Below are 18,017 nucleotides of genomic sequence, written 5' to 3'. Positions count from 1 at the left end.
ATTAATCATTAATTAAGATCTTACAAAACCAAAGCCAGAAGCCAGCAGTCTAGGAAAATAAAAATATTATATTGCAAAGTGTCTGTTTAGAACAAGCTGCATAGATTCATTTTAATCTTGAGTGCTTGTGTAAAGGGAAAGAGGAAAGGGCCAGACAATGTTTCAGTGCAACGCAGTTCTTCACCTCCCTCGTAAAACGTTGCTTTTTGTGAAGGACATGCCTCACACATCTAAACACCTGTAAAGGGCAGTGGTTTGCTGATGGTTTCTTTCTCCTCCAAGTGAATGCAGATGGACATCTACTGAGTAGAAAGATCAGCAATAAATTGCCGAGAAGGTGTTAATCTTCTTGTGTGATTTGATGTTTCCCTGAAGGAGCCTGCTGGGATGGCAGCTGCAGCGCCCTGCTCCCCTCCTGCCCCCAGCAGCCACACTCCAGCTTGGAGGGGAGCACAGCCTTGGCAGAATGGCCAAACCTGGAAGCTGGATGTTGCAATGAAATAACAGTCTCCATTTTTAAAGAATGCTTTATTCACTACATCTAGAAATGTACCGTAAATGGAGCAAGAACTAAATAAACTCAGAGGCTCTGGCCGTACAGAGAAGAGAGATACAATAAAACACCTACACTATCAGCTCTTTTGAGACTAAGCCACACTAACTTTGTTTTTTTAAATATTTTTTTTTCTTTGAATAGTTTGTTCTTAACCTAGAGATGTTCACATTTCAAGTTATCAGACTTACCTCAGTAGTAGTGTACATGAAATGGTTTAGAAGCAAGTGTAAAAGTCAAGCACAGGCAGAAAGCTCAGCGTGACCCAACTGCCCACCTTCCCCTGTCCTGCCCGCGTCCCCATGTCCTGCCCACTCCTGCCTTCTCACAGGCAACACCCACCTGTGGCCTAGGACACCTCAGGGTTTGCCCTCGTCGGCTCCTTTCACTCCCTGCCACCTCTGCAAGCAGCAGGTCCCTTGTCCTTCCTGTAGGGAGAGGACTTCATCACCCTTCATCCCTCCTCTGTGGGTCAGCCATGGCACGGGGCTGGAGAGGGGCTGGCAGGGACCCAAGACACTAGACTGCCGTTTCCCCACCCAATGGCCCGGGGACCCCCAGCAGCAATTAACGTTGAGCCATGCAAGGTCTCAGCCAGAGGACTGGAGGAGTCAACATTGGTCTGCCCTTTGCGGGCTTTGCCCAAATCACCTCCTCTTGCCCTACAAAGGGGTCAGGGCCTTGGTGCTAAGGTCTGAGTGTACTTTCAGAACTGCAGGGACAGCCGTTGAAAGTCTCCTGGGAAGAGACACAGAGGGGCAGAGTCCAGCCTAATGGTTAACCTCCCGGTACTTTCATTTACAGGTTGACAGGGTTAACGAGAGCTCAGCTTGGCTGAGCAAGAGCACCTAAAAAACAACCACTCGATTTCAGGGCAAGGAAATAAAAAGGTGTATTAAAAGGTCACTTAACTGAGCTGGACGTGCTCTGGAAGTGGTTCAGTTGTCAAAATATACTCCATAGGAAACCCCCTTTGTTGGTATTTATACCACAGAAAGCTGTTTACTCATTCCCTGCTTTGCATCTCGTGTCACCGGAGCTGTGTTTGCAGGGATGATACACTTCATACAATGGGCCAGATATTTCTTTACTATATTTTACATTCACCGCACTACTAAGTAAAAGCCTTTAAACAGGCCACAAAACACTGCAATAATATATTTACTTCTCAATAAAACAAATTTTTCTATAACATCACAATAAAAGGTTTTTTGTTTTGTGCCAAACCACATACCATGTAAGTTTGCAACATAAAATGACTTTAAAAATGTATATTAAAAGATATTTACAAGATCTATGTCATAAAATCATTGAGTCCACTTGCTCCCACCCCTGATGTGCACGTACAACTCCAGTTGCAGAGAAGGGGGAACTAAGTGTGGGAGGGAGGCTGGGAGGGAGGCTAGCCCTGTTTCACTAATTCCAGTATCACTACCACCCCTAGTACCTCAGAAATTTCTCACAGAACATGATGGAGCGATGGGTAAGTAACGCTGCGCATCCTCTCGGCGCGAGCACCCCTGCTCTCGCCGGCAGCAGCATACATTCTCTGTCACTACAGCATCTACTTCAAAGAATAAAATAAAGAGCACTGAAAAAAAAAAAGTCTAGGCTTTATACTGGATGAAGATCTAAGTCAAGACACCTCACGCAAAATATTGGCTACTTGTTTCTGCATATGCTCCAACTATGAGTAGCTTCAATAAATAGAAAATCCAGTTGTTAAGGAAAACTCAGAGCCTTTGCTTAAGGCAAACCTGCAAATCACACTGTGAAGAGGTTTGTGTGAGAAGGCTTTCTTTTCCTCTCTCTTTCCCAAACACGTGTATCAGTTATTGATATCAAAGAAGAACGAGCAGATTGTATTAATGCCAACGCAAAAAGGCAGAGGTCTTGCACATATTTCAAATTGCACTTTCCAGTATAATTTTTTAAATAAGATACTTGTTGTTTTCTTTTTCTTAAAAAAAAAAAAAGGAAAACCTAAGGTATGTATTCTTTAAATATCGAATATATTTTTCAAAATATATTGTTAAAACTTTCCCTAGCTGCTCAGGTGTGCTTTTTAATATATAGCTGATATATTATTAAAGGCACTACAAAATAGACATCTCTGGAGTGCAGAAGTTACTAAAAAATAACCTTCATACCACAAATATATTGAAAATATAACTGCTAAAAAAACCCCAAAACAAAGACCTTATGCGACCCCCACTAGGATGCGTATAAATGCATTTCAGCGGTGGGCTGGGTGCACCGAGGTCCTTTAGAAATGTATGAATACAGGCACGTTACATTTTAAAAACAGCCTAAAAAAGTTAGTGAAAACTTCAAGCGTAGAAAACATTTTGAACACATTTCTCTCTGACGTTCTTTTCACTTCCCGCTTCGGTTTACCGAGTCCAATCTTTTACTCTTTTGCAGCTGGTTCTTTCTTCATAAATAGTAAAGTGTTCCTTCAGTGTGTGTTTCTCCGCCGCCCTCCTCTGCCGACAGTCTCAGTATGTCTGGTAGACGTCGTGGATGGGCACCTGGATGGTGGCGGCGGGGAAGGCTGGGGGGATGTAGCCGGTGTAGCCGCCGTAGGCCGCAGCTGCGGCAGCAGCGGCAGCGGCGTTCTTCTGTAGTGTGGCTATCGTCGCTGTCGCCGCGGCCGGTGCCGCGAATGGCACGTAACTTGTCCCATAAATGCCGGCGGCGGGGATCCGCTGCACATTGGGAGCCATGGTGTACACTGGCGTGATGGGGCGGCCCTGCAAGGAAAGCATTGGGTTCGGGCCTCAGAAAAAGGGCTTAAATGGCTGTAATATCCTATTTCCACACCCTGAATGGCAGTCCTCCTAGAAAGGAAGATGGCAACGGGGTGGCAGACAACATGTGCTTATTGAATGCAAATCATATGGATGCTGTTCTCTTCCTCCCAGATTTGGTCCTTTAATAGCAGGGAGAACAGCTGTCCAAAATGCAGATATCTAAGACAGGTCACATGAACTCTGCAGTGCTGTTGGGCAGTGTAACATCCTTGGCAACATCTCCCAAACATGAGCTGAGCAAGAGGCCAGGCTTGTCCCCTTCCCTGAGCATGCAGAGCAGCATGTATGGAAAGCAGGATGCATAGGAAGCGGGACTTAGGTGCTGAACTCACCTGGAAGGGGGGAGGTGTTGAGACGGCTGGTATCACAGCTGCGGCTGCGGCTGCTGCAGCGGCTGCCGCACTGGCTGGGTCCTGCTGGACGGCTATAGGGTTGATGATGTGCTCAACAGTGTGAATTTTGCCATCTTCCATCATCTTGGCTGGTGGTGCAGCTTGAAACATGGAGTACTGGGCACCGATGGCAGGGATGGCCACTAGGAGAGACCAGACACATCAGGTGTGTTGGGAGAGAGTTTCCAGGACCTCGTATCAAAGAGCTCTCCCTCCTGGCCGTGCAGGCTCCCCCTCAGTGTTCCTGCACTGCTTTCATCAGGGTAGGTAGCCTCATGTGCCAGTGGGGGATCTGGGGCATCTCTGCCATCCCCACAGTTAGGAACACTGTGGCTCATGCACAGTTATAAGCTTGCTGCTGCCTAGTCTGCCCAGCATTTCCTCCATGTTTCCAGCACAGGAAACAGGCCAGGACCAAAGCCCTGCTGGCCACTGGGAGCTGTCATTTGGATTTACACAGCCCCTTCTAACCATCACTGTCCTTCCTCCTGGCCAAGAGTGTGGCTTCAGCACAGGGACAGATGGGAGTGCATACTGTCCTGTTGTGGCCTCTGCTCCAGCTGTTGGGATCAGGGGACATGTAGCTGTCATAGGCAGAGCTACTCTGGGAAAGGAAATTGTGTTTTGTACTGCAGAAGCTGCAGGCAGTGACTGGTCCAGGCTATACTCTATTCTTTGGCCAACACCACAAAGTATCAGCTCAGTTACTATTATGTTTTTCTCAAGACTAACTTGGCTAAATACATTTTATGCCATCTCTGTTACAGATCAATCTAAAAAATCCATAAATATCTCTTTAGAGAATTCTCCCTCATGCCAAAATTGGACAAAGCAAAATCATAGAGCTTTTTTGTCTTTCAGGCAAAAGGAAAATACGCTGGTCAGAATGATGGTGTTTGGAAACTGAGTTTGTACATGGCCCAAAATGTAGCTTCATGGCACTGCTTAGGGAAGAAATGTGCTTTGCTGAACATTTCAAACAATCACAATAATTGGACATGAGCTGACAGTGTATGCTCACAGATCCAAAAGCTAACTGCATCCTGGGCTGCACCAAAAGAGGGATGGCCAGCAGCTTGAGGTAGGTGATTTTGCACCTCAACACCACTCTTGTGAGACTCCACCTGAAGTTCTGTTTCTAGCTCTGGGGTCCCCAGCACAAGACAGATAAGGACTTGTTGGACTGCATCAAGAGGAGAGCACAAAAGTACTCAGAAGGCGTTCGATCAGAGGGAACACCTTTCCTATGAGAAAAGACCAGGAAATTTGGGGTTGTTCAGGTGGAGAAGAGAAGGCTCTGGGGAGATCTTATTGCAGCCTTTCAATACTTAAAGGGGGCTTGTAAGAAAGATGGGGACTTATAAGAAAGTAGAGGTACAAGTAGAGGACAAGGGATAATGGAGTTGTAGTGATAAGACAAGGGATAATGGCCTTGAACTGAAAGAAAGTAGATTGGACGTAAGAAAATAATATTCTGACGAGCATGATGAGACACTGGAACAGGTTGCCCGGAGAAGTTGGAGTGCCCCGTCCTCAGCAGTGCTCAAGGCTAGGCTGGATGTGGCTTTAACCAAGCTGATCTAGTGAAAGATGTCCCTGCCCATGGCAGGGGGGTTGTATTAAACAGTCTCTAAAAGTCTCTTCCAATCCAAACCAATCTATGATTCTATGATTTCCATCGTTGCCTTGTAGTGCACACTTCAGCATTCAACTTGTGAACCTTTCAGCTGTAAGGTTATTCACAAGAAAATCAGAGTAACCAATAAATGATGGGCTAAGAGTTGATGTTGGCATCTATGGGAGGTGCAGTCAGTCAGAAATGAAGCCAAACCTGCACACAGGTTTCTTTCACTGGGATGAAAGTGCAGTGTGAAAGTGTGCAGTTCTACCTGTAGGAAGGACAAGTGCTGGCAAACAATTCTCTCATTTTGATCTTGGAGACTGCAACAATGGATCTGATCAGATATCTTTCAGGCAAAGATGTTTCCACCATCAGTGGACAAGCACTATTTCATCAAGCACAGACATCCACTCATGAGTTTTTCCAGTTATCCTTCTACACCAAATCCACCCGATCAGCTCAAACTGGTTTTATCACTGTTTTACATAACCTGGATAATTCCCCACTGAAGAAAAGGCAGAGCACTCACATGTTCCATGCTGCAGTAACTTCTGGCAGAAAAGCAGAAACAGGCAGCTGGGGTATTGCACTGACCTCTCAGGAGTTTTGTGTGACCTCTCATTTGCAGAGAAATGAGCTTTAAGGTTGTTCTGAAAAGTAAGAGGCTTCACGCAGAGCAGGTACATCCCTACCCTTCCATTCCAGTAATGTACTTTCACTCATGCCCATTTCATGAGAAAGGTAAGTCTTGCACATGGTATCTCTTACTAGGACATTCTGATCTGGTTGGGGAAAACAGACAGGGTGGTTCTGTCCTCAGAGCCTGTGCTGGAACCATACAAAAGAGGAAGATCCAATAAAAAAATCTGAATCTCAACTTGCTTCAAGCATAGAAACACTTAGACTTGAGCTCCAGGCTTTTGTTTGGCAGTTGAGTGAATTACTGACACCACTAACAGGCATGAATTTCAAAGCCTGCTTTTCAAGCATCCTTTAGTAAGAGCTGGAATCCCTGAAGTATCTTCACAAACACACGTAATGGTTATTTTTTTCTGATTGTGAGTGGATAGTTTTGTCACAAAGCCTGAATGTCCTTTGGAAATGGCTCTAATCTTAACAGCCTCCCTTTGTCTCTAGACCTCTGCTCACATGGACTGAAACAGCTATTATGAAGGCCTTTTCACAGCCCTCATTAGATGCAAGGTTAGTTGCCACTGACAGTATGGAGCATATTTTGGGAAACCACTGGAGGTCCATTATTAAACACCACTTGGGTCCTGCAGTTACAGTTTACTTGGAGAGAGGTATGGAGGAAAAACCTGAGGACCTTTGCAAGAGAGCTTGTCCCCATCACCTGCAAAGTTACTGTTCCAACTAAAATCTTTCCAATCAGGATCTTGAGGAGTTGCAGGGCTTCACTTCACCTGAGAAGGGGTGGTTATTCGGGTAAGGATGTGGCAGAAGTGGGCGATCCATGCCTTGGATCTTGGACTGGCTTCCCACTGCCCAGCAGAGCTGAGAGCTTTCCTGTAGGCATCACATTGCTTCAAGCTGGACTTCAAGGGCTTCCTGCATTGCTACTTCACCATCCTGCTACATGATGGAAGAGATTGCCAGGGACTTTCCTGCAACAGGAAAGCCCCAGCTCCTTTTGTCAGCCTTGTAGCACTGGAGAAATACCAACAAAGCAGGGGAGAGCTCTGGCCTGGCTGGAAACCTGGGGTGGGTATCTCCCAGGGTGAAATTAGCATTGAAGAAATTAAAAGAGCGGAAGATTGCTCTTTTCGTGTGTACATGACTAGATGGAAAGTCTGCTGCATCCTGAGAAGGTGCAAGAGGAGGCAGGAGAGGTGGGCACAGCTTCAGTTCTTTTTTCTTTAAGACTAAACAGCTCCCAGATGTTCATGATGTCCCCTGTCCTACTGTGTGCCTCACGTTTGCAGAAAGCCTTGCCAGGGCTAGGAGGTATTGGGTACAGAGGAGTGCTGAGCCCTGGCCCTGGGCCTGTCCTCACTGCTGCAGCCATGGGCTGGCCCTAGAGGGATTTCTGTGTGCCTGGCATGGGGCTTGGAGCAGGGGCTTGCCCACCACCTCTGCTTTCCTCCCCTCATTGCACATACTGACCTGCACCGGGCTTAATGGCCACTGGACTGACCGCAGGTAACTCCAAGTTGGGGACCAGCTCGTATCCTTTTTCTTGCTGCTTTCCTTTGCCTTCGTGGTACCTGCTGTAGATGCCACGGCCAGCGGAGTATCCCCCCAGGTAGGAGCCCCTGGGGCCGGGGGCTCTGTTCCCAGCTGCACCTCGCCCTCTGCCTCGTATGCTGCCTGCTTATGATAACGACATAGAAGAGATGGTGAATAACAGAGAGTAAAAGAGAGCTGTGTGGGAAGCATAGATGGCCCCAGGCTAAGATCAGGAAATGCTTAGAAATGACGGTACTGAAGTTAGTTTGATCTGAGTCTTAGTGACCTCACTTAGGAAAACAGAAGAGTTCATCCTTAGAAGCACCTCATAAGCCTGAGTTTTGCTCTCAGTGTTGCTGACCATACATTAACTACTCATTTGCACTGAAGCAGCTCTTGTGGCCGGAGTTATGGGTATAATGCACCCAGCAGAGAGAGAGGGGCTCCTCCAGGGTGATTGCTATACAGTAGGAACAGCTTCTTCTGCTCTCAGCTGTCCTCCAGAGGAGACCCAGCCTCTCTGATGGCCTCGATGGGACCCTGTAGAGATGGCCCAAAGTTGTACTTGACCTTTAACCAACTTTGTCCCACCATTGCATATATTTTCACTAGCATTATTTGTTTTCTCTGCTGTGTTATTAGTCATGTGAATATACCCCATCTCCAAGAAACCCATTGCCTTTATTTATCTTAGTGATGCCAGGCACATTATGACAGTACTTTGGACATAGCAGTATTAATGTACTCTATGATGGGCTAATTGAATATTTAGAATCTCAAATAATTCCTTTAGTTCATTGCAAGTTCAAATCTGGAGACTGAGAAGGAACTGAAATTCTTGATCAATTAGGGTTAAAAATATTTCTTGGTTTACATGGATGCTTTAACAACATATTCATGCTAAACCCCCTGCTACATAGAAATACACGGTAAATTTTAGGAAACTGTAATTCCTGCAAGTACAGGATAGTTGTAATTATAACACCAGTTGTAGCTGCTAGGGTTTTTTATGAATAACCGATTTTTGGTTACTTTTTAATGACTGTAACTGATCACTAATTAAAGAATTCATAATAAAATGGCTAATTTTCACTCACGTGATTCCTTCTGTACACAGTTCTCAAATGACTTTATAAAGGACACGACACTACTGTCATTTTAACGTGGAGGGCAAATGAAACCTGGAGAGCTCCAAACTGAAGCTTTCCTTGTCATCCCTTCCTTTGGATGACCAGGTCACTGTACCTACAACTTCAGTAGAAGGCAAAGGGAGCTCTTTGTCACAATTTCTAATACTTAGGATCCAGCTCTTTGGAAGGAGGCATCAGAAGCCAGATTCCTTGGACTTGCTCAGACTTAGGGCAGCACTCATAAAAACCAGATCCCTCTCTTCCCCGTCCTGTGCTTGGTCCATTAGCTCCTTCTTAACTATATTTTTGATGCCTCCCTCATACAAGCTTGTAGATTGGCAACTATTTATAAATAAATACACTCTGTTATACTCATAAATTAGAATGAGACTGAACAGAAATACAGCAAAAAGACCTATAAAAGAGTATTTAAGATAAAAGTGCGTAGCACCAGCCGTCCTTTGGCTCAGGCAGGCCTCGGGTCACACTAGCCTGAGATCAAACCTGCCCACCATATCCACTACTTGTGCTTACTAACCTTTCACAAAATAATCTCTGTTGGGCCCAATCAAGGCATTGTAGGGATATCCATAATACGCTAGTGTGTACGGATCACAAGAGTAAACATAATTAGGTTGCTGAGTTACTTCAGGTGTTACTGTGGCCCCTCCTTTTGCTGCTTTCTGGTAGCGAGTGTATTGCTCCTTGTCTACTGGCTTGGCCAGGGTAACCTCCAGGCAAGAGCCTTCCAGTTCGACACCATTAAGGTTGTTCATGGCGTGGATGGCGTCTTCTCTAGTCGTAAAGTGCACAAAGGCGTAATCACGGATTTTTTTCACCCGCTCTACACAGCCAGGGTTGAACTGCCCAAAGACCTTTTTAATGGTGTCCTCTGTGGTCTCAATCATTAAATTCCTCACATAGAGGATTTTAACAGTCTCCATGACATCTTCATCTACATCTATCTCTGGTTCTGCCCAGTCAACAGCAATTTGGTGTCCCCACAGTTGGATCCTTCCCGGCATGAGTTTCCTCCTGGCCATTGCCGCTGCTCGATGGCTCTCATACTCCACGAAGGCGAAGCCTCTGTTCTTCATCTTGTCTGCAGCGCTGGCGTACACGATGACATCCAGCACACCTTCTGTCACCTTGGCGATCTCTTCCAGGATCTCCTCCCTCTTCTTCATCTTGGGAATGCCTCCAATGAAGAGCCGGCAGTTGTCTACGCTGCAGCATACGCCCAGCAACCTGCCGGGGCGGATTTCATAGTTGTTGAGCTCCCTGACGGCACGCTTCGCCTCGTGCTTCTGCGTGTACATCACAAAGGCGTAGCCACGGTTCTTCCCGTCGAAGTCCATCATCAGGCGCATTTCGTAGATGCGACCAACAGACTCAAACACTGGGACGAGCTCATCTTCGTAGACGTCACGGGGGATTTTGCCCACAAAGACCTCGCAGCCTCGGGGAGGGTGCAGGCCCTCCCAGCCGGGCGGAGGGCCGCCGTACTTGCGTTGCCCATTCTCCTGGATCATGCTGTACCCTGTGCGCTCCATGAGGGCCAGGAGAGCTGCCTCGTTGGGCGCCCCAGCAACGCCTTCGGGGACTTTTGTGGTAGCCATGTTGGAGGAATCGTTGCTCATCCTTGCAGTAGAGTCCTCTGCAGTCATGGTGTCAAACTCATTCACAGCCTGATAAAGCCTGGGCAAAGGAAGAAGGAGGACACTTGTTAGAAGTTGTTAGAAGAATATTAGAAGCCACTAACAGAATCCCACCCCTCTCTTTTGTCTTCCTGTAGTTGTTCTGCAATTTTGTTTTTCAAACTGGGACTAAGGCTGTAGAAAAGCAGATGAATGAGCTGTGCCAGCCTGAACGTTGACACTGCATGCTGGATGTAGGCACAGTCCCTCTTTGAGGCGGGTGTTTGAGGATCACCTCCCTGTACCACCCCAGCACTGAGAGGTGCTGCCACAGAAGGCTGAAGCCATATGAATGGATGTCACCAAGCACCTCAAAACCTTAAGACCTTAGGGAGGCTTGTCTCCTCTTTGAAAGGGTAAGAAGGAGCTGATACAGGATTGGGAAAGGGAAGATAATGCCATGACGCCAGTGGTTCCTGTCTCTGGAGCCTTATCTTCCCTTTCAGTCATTCCTCAGTTAATCCAGCTACTCCCGAACAGCGGAAGTGTCATACTCTGCAATAAAAGATAGGAAATGCATGACAAGCACCAGGCATGGTTTCCATCTGGTAACAGCCCCTTGCTCCTCTAGGCCTTCACAGTAGTGGCAAGTAGGAAATAATAAATACACTTTAGCGTTGTGGGGATGAGTTCTTGTTCCCTTGTGCAAAGGATGATCTGTAAGCTTCTGAGTTGCCCGCTGCTTGTGGTACAATGTCTGATGTATTTGTATCTCTCAACTTGCTTTAGAGTAAACAGCCAGCACAGTCCTGTAAGCCAGCAAGAGGAAGATAAATGTCAGAAACCTCATTCTGCCTTTAAACACAGATAGAGAGAAGTACATGCAGACATACAGGAGGATATGACCATGTGGATGATCACAACTACAGGACAGTGGCTGCTTCTCGGAGCACAATTAAATAAGACACTTTGTGGTTCTGAGAGTAGTTAATTCATTGACTTTTAAAGCTGAAGAGTCCATCAGGCCATTTAATAAGAAGTGTCTATATATGACACAGACCATCACATTTTATTGTTATCTGCACATTTAGTCCTAAACCATTTATCTGAGTAAATTGTATCTTCCAGAAGGACCTTGATTTTAAAGAATGAAAGAGCTGTACACCCCACAACTTCCCTTTATGGCTTGTTTGCTAATCACTCCCTCAGAGAAGCAAATGTGCTGTACTTCTTAGGAGAATTTGTCTGGCTTTTGCTTCCAGTCTGCGATTTCTTCTTAAACCTTTCTCTGATAGACTAAAGAGTCTTGCTATATATGGGGATGAAGATCATCCCTTCTTCTTCTCATCACATGCCTGTATCACCAAGGCCTCCTTCTCCACACCTTCTTACTAACAAACCATGTTTTGTTTTGTCAAATCTAACCCCAACTGCTTTCCAGAAGCACCACTTGCTGGGATTATGTCCCATGCAGCAGGCATGCCTTGTGCTTTTTATTCCCACGTGCTACAACCTTGTGTTCAGCCCTATCCCATCTGCCTTTTGAGTAGATTCTACCTGCTGAGCATTGTACCATTGTCTCGTCCTCACTGTTTTTTACAACTCCATCAGCCTTTGCATTGTCCACCAACTTATTTGACACGATTTCCATTCATGACTAATTTGACAACAGAACTGCCAAAAAAGCACTGGCCCCTGTAGGAAACTGCAAACCATCAGAAGAAATGCTCCCCATATGGATTTGACAAGTTTATTTTTGAAAAAAAGGACAAAGTTTCAGGCAGATATACATATTCTATGTACCTGTGTTATTCGGTGGGACACAGACTTCTTTCTGTGCCACAAGGACTGTGATATACACCCTTTGCCAGAACAGTTTGGCCATTTTCAGTGCACTGGTTACCATGGAGGCAGGTTTTTCACTAGTACAGTAAGATAAAGTCCATAGAAACGTAAGTGCAAAATTTAGGCACCTAAGGCTGATTTGTATGATCCACAAAACTCACTTAAATCCTAGTAAGCTTAGCACATCAGACTTCTTTCAGTAAATCTCCTGAGCTGGCCAGAATTGTGCTCATCTGTCTCTAGAGGTGCCTTTGCACCAACCAACTCAAACACTGCTGTGCCTGGTTCAGCTCCTAAACGTATTTGGGAATGAGAAACCAAACCCCTGAGCCTTGGTCTGTGGTAGGGCCTGATCCTGCAGGTTTTACATACATGGGTTTCTGAGCCATTTGAATTTTAAAATATAGAGAATGGAGGAGGAGGCAGAGAAGATGGAGGGCAGTGAAGCCCAGGCAATACTCAGGAAAACATAATTTCTTTGAAGGCAGATGTTTCATGGAAGTGCTTCAGTTTTGATAGCCTCTTATTTTGAAATGCTGTTGATAAACATGCTTCTCTGGGGTTCCCTGTTTTTAGTGTGTCACAGCCTTGCCTTTTCATTTTACTCCTGGTGATTATTCGACATAATAAAAAAAAATTCAGCAGAGAAAAACATTTTCATTTTTCACTTGATAATTTTTTCTGCAAAAGTGACTTTACCTTTCCCTGAACAAACAAAAATCTTGTTAAATAAACATTTTTCCAGGGAATAATAATTTCTTTTACATGGGCCCTTTGTTGGCAACTAAATTTATTGCCATCCTGGGTTTCAATAATACCATCAGTTTCAGGTCGACTTAAAAAGTAAAGTCTTTATATTCTATTATCTACATAGCTTACTCACTGGGGCTATAGTCTAGAAAGTGACAAATGGCCATCGGGTCTGTGGAGAGAGTAGAGACAGAGTAAAGGCTTCCCTGCTCACCAGAAACCAGCTGTTCATTTGGTGGCCATCCAGGAACCGGCATGTTCTTCACACTTTGCGTTGCACCAGCAGGGTGGTTTCTAGTATTAGAAGCTGTACTTGAAGCTGCTGCTAAGTGCTGATGGCCACCTTTGCTGCAACCACTACCATTCACCATTGGTGACAGTGAATAATTGAAAATTCTTTGTAAACCTAAAATGCATTTATCCCCATGTAACTTACTGGAAATCCAGATTCATGATCAAACGTGTCTAATTTTTTTTCTGTATAGCTCCACAGACATGGGTTTCAGAAGTATATACTACCTAAGGCAATTACAGACCCCACAAAGTCCTGCTTGATGTAGCCAAATGCACACTTAACAGCATTCATTGCGACATGACACATTTGACAACTTCACAAAGTTCAGTTATTATCAACCTTGATGAGGAAAAATGCAGGCATCTCTGGTCTGAGAGTTCTCCTATTGTTGCCAGCCTCACAAAATTTACTGCCAACACAACCTAAACTTTTCATGTTGAAAAGCAATCACTTTCAAGGAAAGCATTTTTTTTAGTCCACAGGAAACTGTGAAATGAAAATTTGCTGTGATGTGTTGTGGGTATATACAAGGCCTGAGCTAATACTGTGGTTTTAGTGGCCTTAATAAAACCAGAATAATTTCAATACATCCACCAAGTGTGATTAATGTTAGAAGAGGCAAAAATTTAAGATACATTAAAATACACTGCCTTGTGAAATACAAGTGTTTGATATCCAGTCTCTGAGGAGGAAGGTAGCCCTGATTTTGATTACAAAGATTCATAAGAGGGAGATAGACAAAAAGGTTGTACTCTGGAGACAACTAAATTTTAAATGATGAATTATCAGGACTGAGACAAGACTGACTTCTTCTCAGAAAAGTTAAAGTCTGCTTGACTGTTTAACACCTGGTTAAATGGATGCTAACTGCTGCCAGCCCACCAGGAGCCAGACTTGCAAGTCCTTCAGTTCAGCACCTGATCTAAGAACTCTCCCTTGCACAGGTGAACTCTTAGACACACACATTTCACTGAAAGCATTCAAATTCCCCCTTCCCCTTGCTTATGAAACTCCTTCCCTGCTAACAATTGGATGGATGTAAACAGTTCTTGCCCTAAACATTGATTAGCTTATTTTTAACATGGGTGTTTTTTTGCACTGTTGCTCAGAATACTAAAGGAACTCTTATTGTGTTCCAGCACTGGTCAGTAGCCTGTGAAGAAGGGCAGTTGCCTGTGAAGATACACAACTACCTGCACCTCTGTTGATCCTGCTGTGGTAAACCAGGTTTTTACAAATACCCAGAGTCCTTGTGGCAGCAACTGTGTGCCTGCTCCACTCACATGCTCCTATAAAATGGAGTTGTTTATGTTTGCACTTAATCCATCCCTCCCGTTTTGTGTTCATAAATTTAGTGGCATCATGTGTCCTTCTGCAAGTGACACAGCCCCTGGCACTGTGGCAGGTAGCAGGAGAGCTCAAGGAGACCTGCTGATTGTGTGGTAAGTGGGAGGAGGGGATGGGGCCACCTGTGCCCCTCCTGCAGTCCCCAGGGCTGTACAAACCTGGGCTGAGCTGGTATTGCTCACCTTCACCAACACCACACAGCCTGCTAGCTTCAAGAAACCACCGTGGTTTTGTGTTTTAAGTCACAGCTGCTGCAGAAGGAAGGCTGGTCACTGAAATTTTAACTAAATGCACTCTGTTGACAGAGGGAAAGAACAGCTACTGGTTTAAATGTGACCTTCCTAGCTTTTAGTTGAAATAATAAGAGCAAATGTAATCCTGCTGCTGATGTTGAGCAGCAGCTCTGGAAGCATGGCTGTTACTAAAGCTCTTTATTTTTAAAAGCTGATCCTTTTCTCATGGCAACTTTAGATCCATAAAATGTATGTATCAACAACAACAGATTACTAAGAACAACTGTACAACTTCATCACAAACATCAGATAGCCACAGAAATGCCCTTGCTGAAAACCCAGTTTGCCTGTTTACAGATTTATCAGCTGAACAGAAAAATGCTGGAGCCACGGCAATCTGGATCATTGCTTCCAGCATGATATGCAACTTATCTCCTCTTTTAAAGAGAACTACAGCATCATTATACATCGCTCTTTCTTGGCAAGACCGTTTCTCTTTTCCTACAATTTATTTGCATAAATGAGCTGAACAAAGCCAGTATCTTTGGGGCTATTTGCTGAAGCTGAGCCATGGCATGCCCAACTGAAGGACCCAGGGACAGCTCAGCAGTCCTGCAGCTTGCAGCCATGCAAGGTGCTTCTTCCTGAAGTAATGGCAATACAGGAAGTCCCACCTCTTTTATGAGGGTGCCTAATGTAGCGACCATAAGCACTTGCTGCCATCCTATGAGCTGTCTGGCAGAAGGCTTTGCCCTCTGTTTGCAATCAGCTTAGGGGACATCCGGCTGTAAGTGGTGTCCTTGGCTCCTCTCCATGCACACTGCAGACAGAGGCCAGGAAAGCAGCAGGTGCAGTGAAAAAAAAGGTCTGGTCTTCAGTGAGAAATCCAGGCAGAGGCTTTGCCTGATTCCAAATTAATTTCTATTTTAAATGTAAAATAGTAGTCCTCAGTGTGGTTTTCAACAGGAGTTGGACCACAGCTTGGTTCCCTACCTGCTATTGCTCATGAAATGCAAATGTCTGAAGTTGAATCTTGTGGTGAGACAGTGCAAGACAGAGTACAGCATTTCAGCATGGCTTTTCGGCCAGGGATCTTTTCTGAAAGCCTTTCATACAAGAAAGGGAAGGTTACTAGGGATGGATGATGTCTTCAGACTTTTAACAAAAACAACAATACTTGATGTTAACAGGCCAGTATAATGTCTGCAGAGTGTCAGACACATTGCTTTACCTGCAACTAAACTACATGAATGAGTTGGCCCAGGCTTCGTTAAACACTTTGAAAATGTGTTTTTTCTTATCTAGATCATTTTGGCAAAACTCTGTGGAGAAAGTGAGGAACTTTGTCAGCAGATCTGAAAGGGCAGAAACGTTGGCTGGCAAGAGAATTGATGAGCATTTTGTTAAAGTAATCTCATAGATCAGATCAGCACTACTTATTGACACCAACATATCTGTCTGCTATGCAAGTTATCCTGCTGTCAGCACTCTTAAAGCACTGCATATTGTCATCATCATATATGTACCTGAATTAAGGCAATCAAACTTGTCCATCTCCAAGTAGGGTCACTTGGGAGAAACGTTTTGTCTCAGGTGCTGCATGGGCCCATGAAGCAGTATTTGTTGTACCACATCATTTCCAATGCATGTTCAGGCATGAACATGTACAGCAGTGACTCTCTGCCCACTAGAAGTACTAAACTTAAATGTAGAGAGAAACAGTGTAAAGTACCTAAGTGCTAGGATAAGACTGGCCTACTAAATCCCTAGGCTAACTGCTAAAATTCCTACTTCTGCTAATGACACTCAGCATCCTAGCCCAGAGCCTGTCATCAGGGTTCTGGCCACAGATTTCAGAGGAAGAGTTCATATTTAAAGCTTAAACTTCCATTTCTTTCTGGTCAGTTAGTCACTTTCCACTTATACATAGGGTCAATTAGTGTTCTGGGCCTGAAAAACAGTTTTCAGGGTTGGTCTACTGCAGAGGGGTTTAGTGCATGATTCTCAGATGCTAAAATTCGTCCTAAACAGTTTAAAAATGATTGGTTCCATTTAAAACACAACACAACCTGTTGGCTTTGTCTTTCGATTGTATTGTCTTCAAAGAAGGAACGTAAACAAACAGAAAATCAAGAGTGATCTTTCCAACAGTACTCAGCATCTAGCACTATTCCCCCTCACATCAGTTACAAGACCTCTAATGGCTGCGAGGTAAGACTAGATGATCTCTAGAGGTCCCTTTCAACCCCTACCATTATATAATCCTATGATTCCAGGTGCTGTTCTCTATAGAGACAGGACAGTGGCTAAGACATTCTCTTAGCCATATTACATCAGTTCCCTTAGCCATATTAATCTTACCTCACAGCATTTTTATATAGAATTTTAAAAATGGAGTTGAGATTATGATTCCCCTACAAAATAAAGTCACTTTGTGTGGTGCACACCTCCTGCCTGTTCTGTTCTGTGCACATCCCTTGCATCCTTCTAAGGCATATTTAATTTGGAGTGTGATCCTGCAAAGGCTGTCAAAGGTTCTGCTTACATTATCCGTAAGCACTAGCAGTGCCCAGCAGTGAACATTCCAAGGATGGAGGTCCCTTAACCACCTGACCTTCAGGCCATAAAACTGCAAAAATAGTGTTCAATGAGATAATCAATGGGGATGTGTCAAATAATAAAGTAATCAAACTTTTCTGAGCCTGGAACTTTACTTTTTGATGATCACAAGTGACTATTCTCTTCATGCATATATGGTTTTCCCACACTGAGAATGAAGCAATGCTGACAAAGGAGTTATTATTTTGCCAAAGCACCACCACCACCACCACCTAGAGTACCCTATCAACACAGTTATTATTTTCCCTGCTTCTGCAATGTAAATTCTGTCAATGAAATGTGTGTTTCTTGTGTGTTTTTACACTACTGCAGTGCCAAAACAGCCATCTCAGCTTAAAGCACTTCTGAAGGAAGTTTTGGGTAAGCAAAACAAAGTCTCCTCCCTTATTTTATAATGTGCTTTACTGCAAGTCATTCAGAACTTTGTCCCAACAAGTTGTGTAACCTGTGTGTTGTACCATTTTCCAAATCAGGAAACAACACAATCCTTCCTTTCATCCCAAATACTTCAGCCTAGTGAGTGAAGTCTGTTATTACCATGGTCAGATAGGAAAATGTGTGACATAAAAAAAGTGAAGTGTGGTCACTCAGTATG

At 44.5% G+C, this 18,017-nt stretch overlaps 1 protein-coding gene across 10 annotated transcripts in view; it reads right to left on the bottom strand.

Moving 5' to 3' along the window:
• Positions 1-536: 536 nt before the first annotated feature.
• RBM47 (RNA binding motif protein 47) overlaps positions 537-18,017 on the bottom strand; it is an 80,052-nt gene continuing 62,571 nt past the window's right edge. For 5 of the 10 annotated variants that reach the window (XM_061993744.1, XM_061993742.1, XM_061993749.1 and 2 more), the window contains exons 2-5: positions 9,235-10,394; positions 7,504-7,710; positions 3,699-3,901; positions 537-3,306 (exon numbers count right to left, since the gene is read on the bottom strand). In XM_061993744.1, the coding sequence (XP_061849728.1) occupies positions 3,052-3,306; positions 3,699-3,901; positions 7,504-7,710; positions 9,235-10,394 (1,825 nt within the window). In that variant the 3' untranslated portion in view covers positions 537-3,051. Of the gene's footprint in view, positions 3,307-3,698; positions 3,902-7,503; positions 7,711-9,234; positions 10,395-10,887; positions 10,899-10,922; positions 11,143-18,017 lie in introns of those variants that run through there. The other 5 variants (XM_061993748.1, XM_061993746.1, XM_061993747.1 and 2 more) reach the window with 4 other exon arrangements.

Source organism: Colius striatus, chromosome 3 (assembly GCF_028858725.1).
Source record: "Colius striatus isolate bColStr4 chromosome 3, bColStr4.1.hap1, whole genome shotgun sequence".
Taxonomy (NCBI): Eukaryota; Metazoa; Chordata; class Aves; order Coliiformes; family Coliidae; genus Colius; species Colius striatus.
Note: the sequence above shows the minus strand (reverse complement) of the source record. Positions and strands in the feature narration are given on the sequence as shown.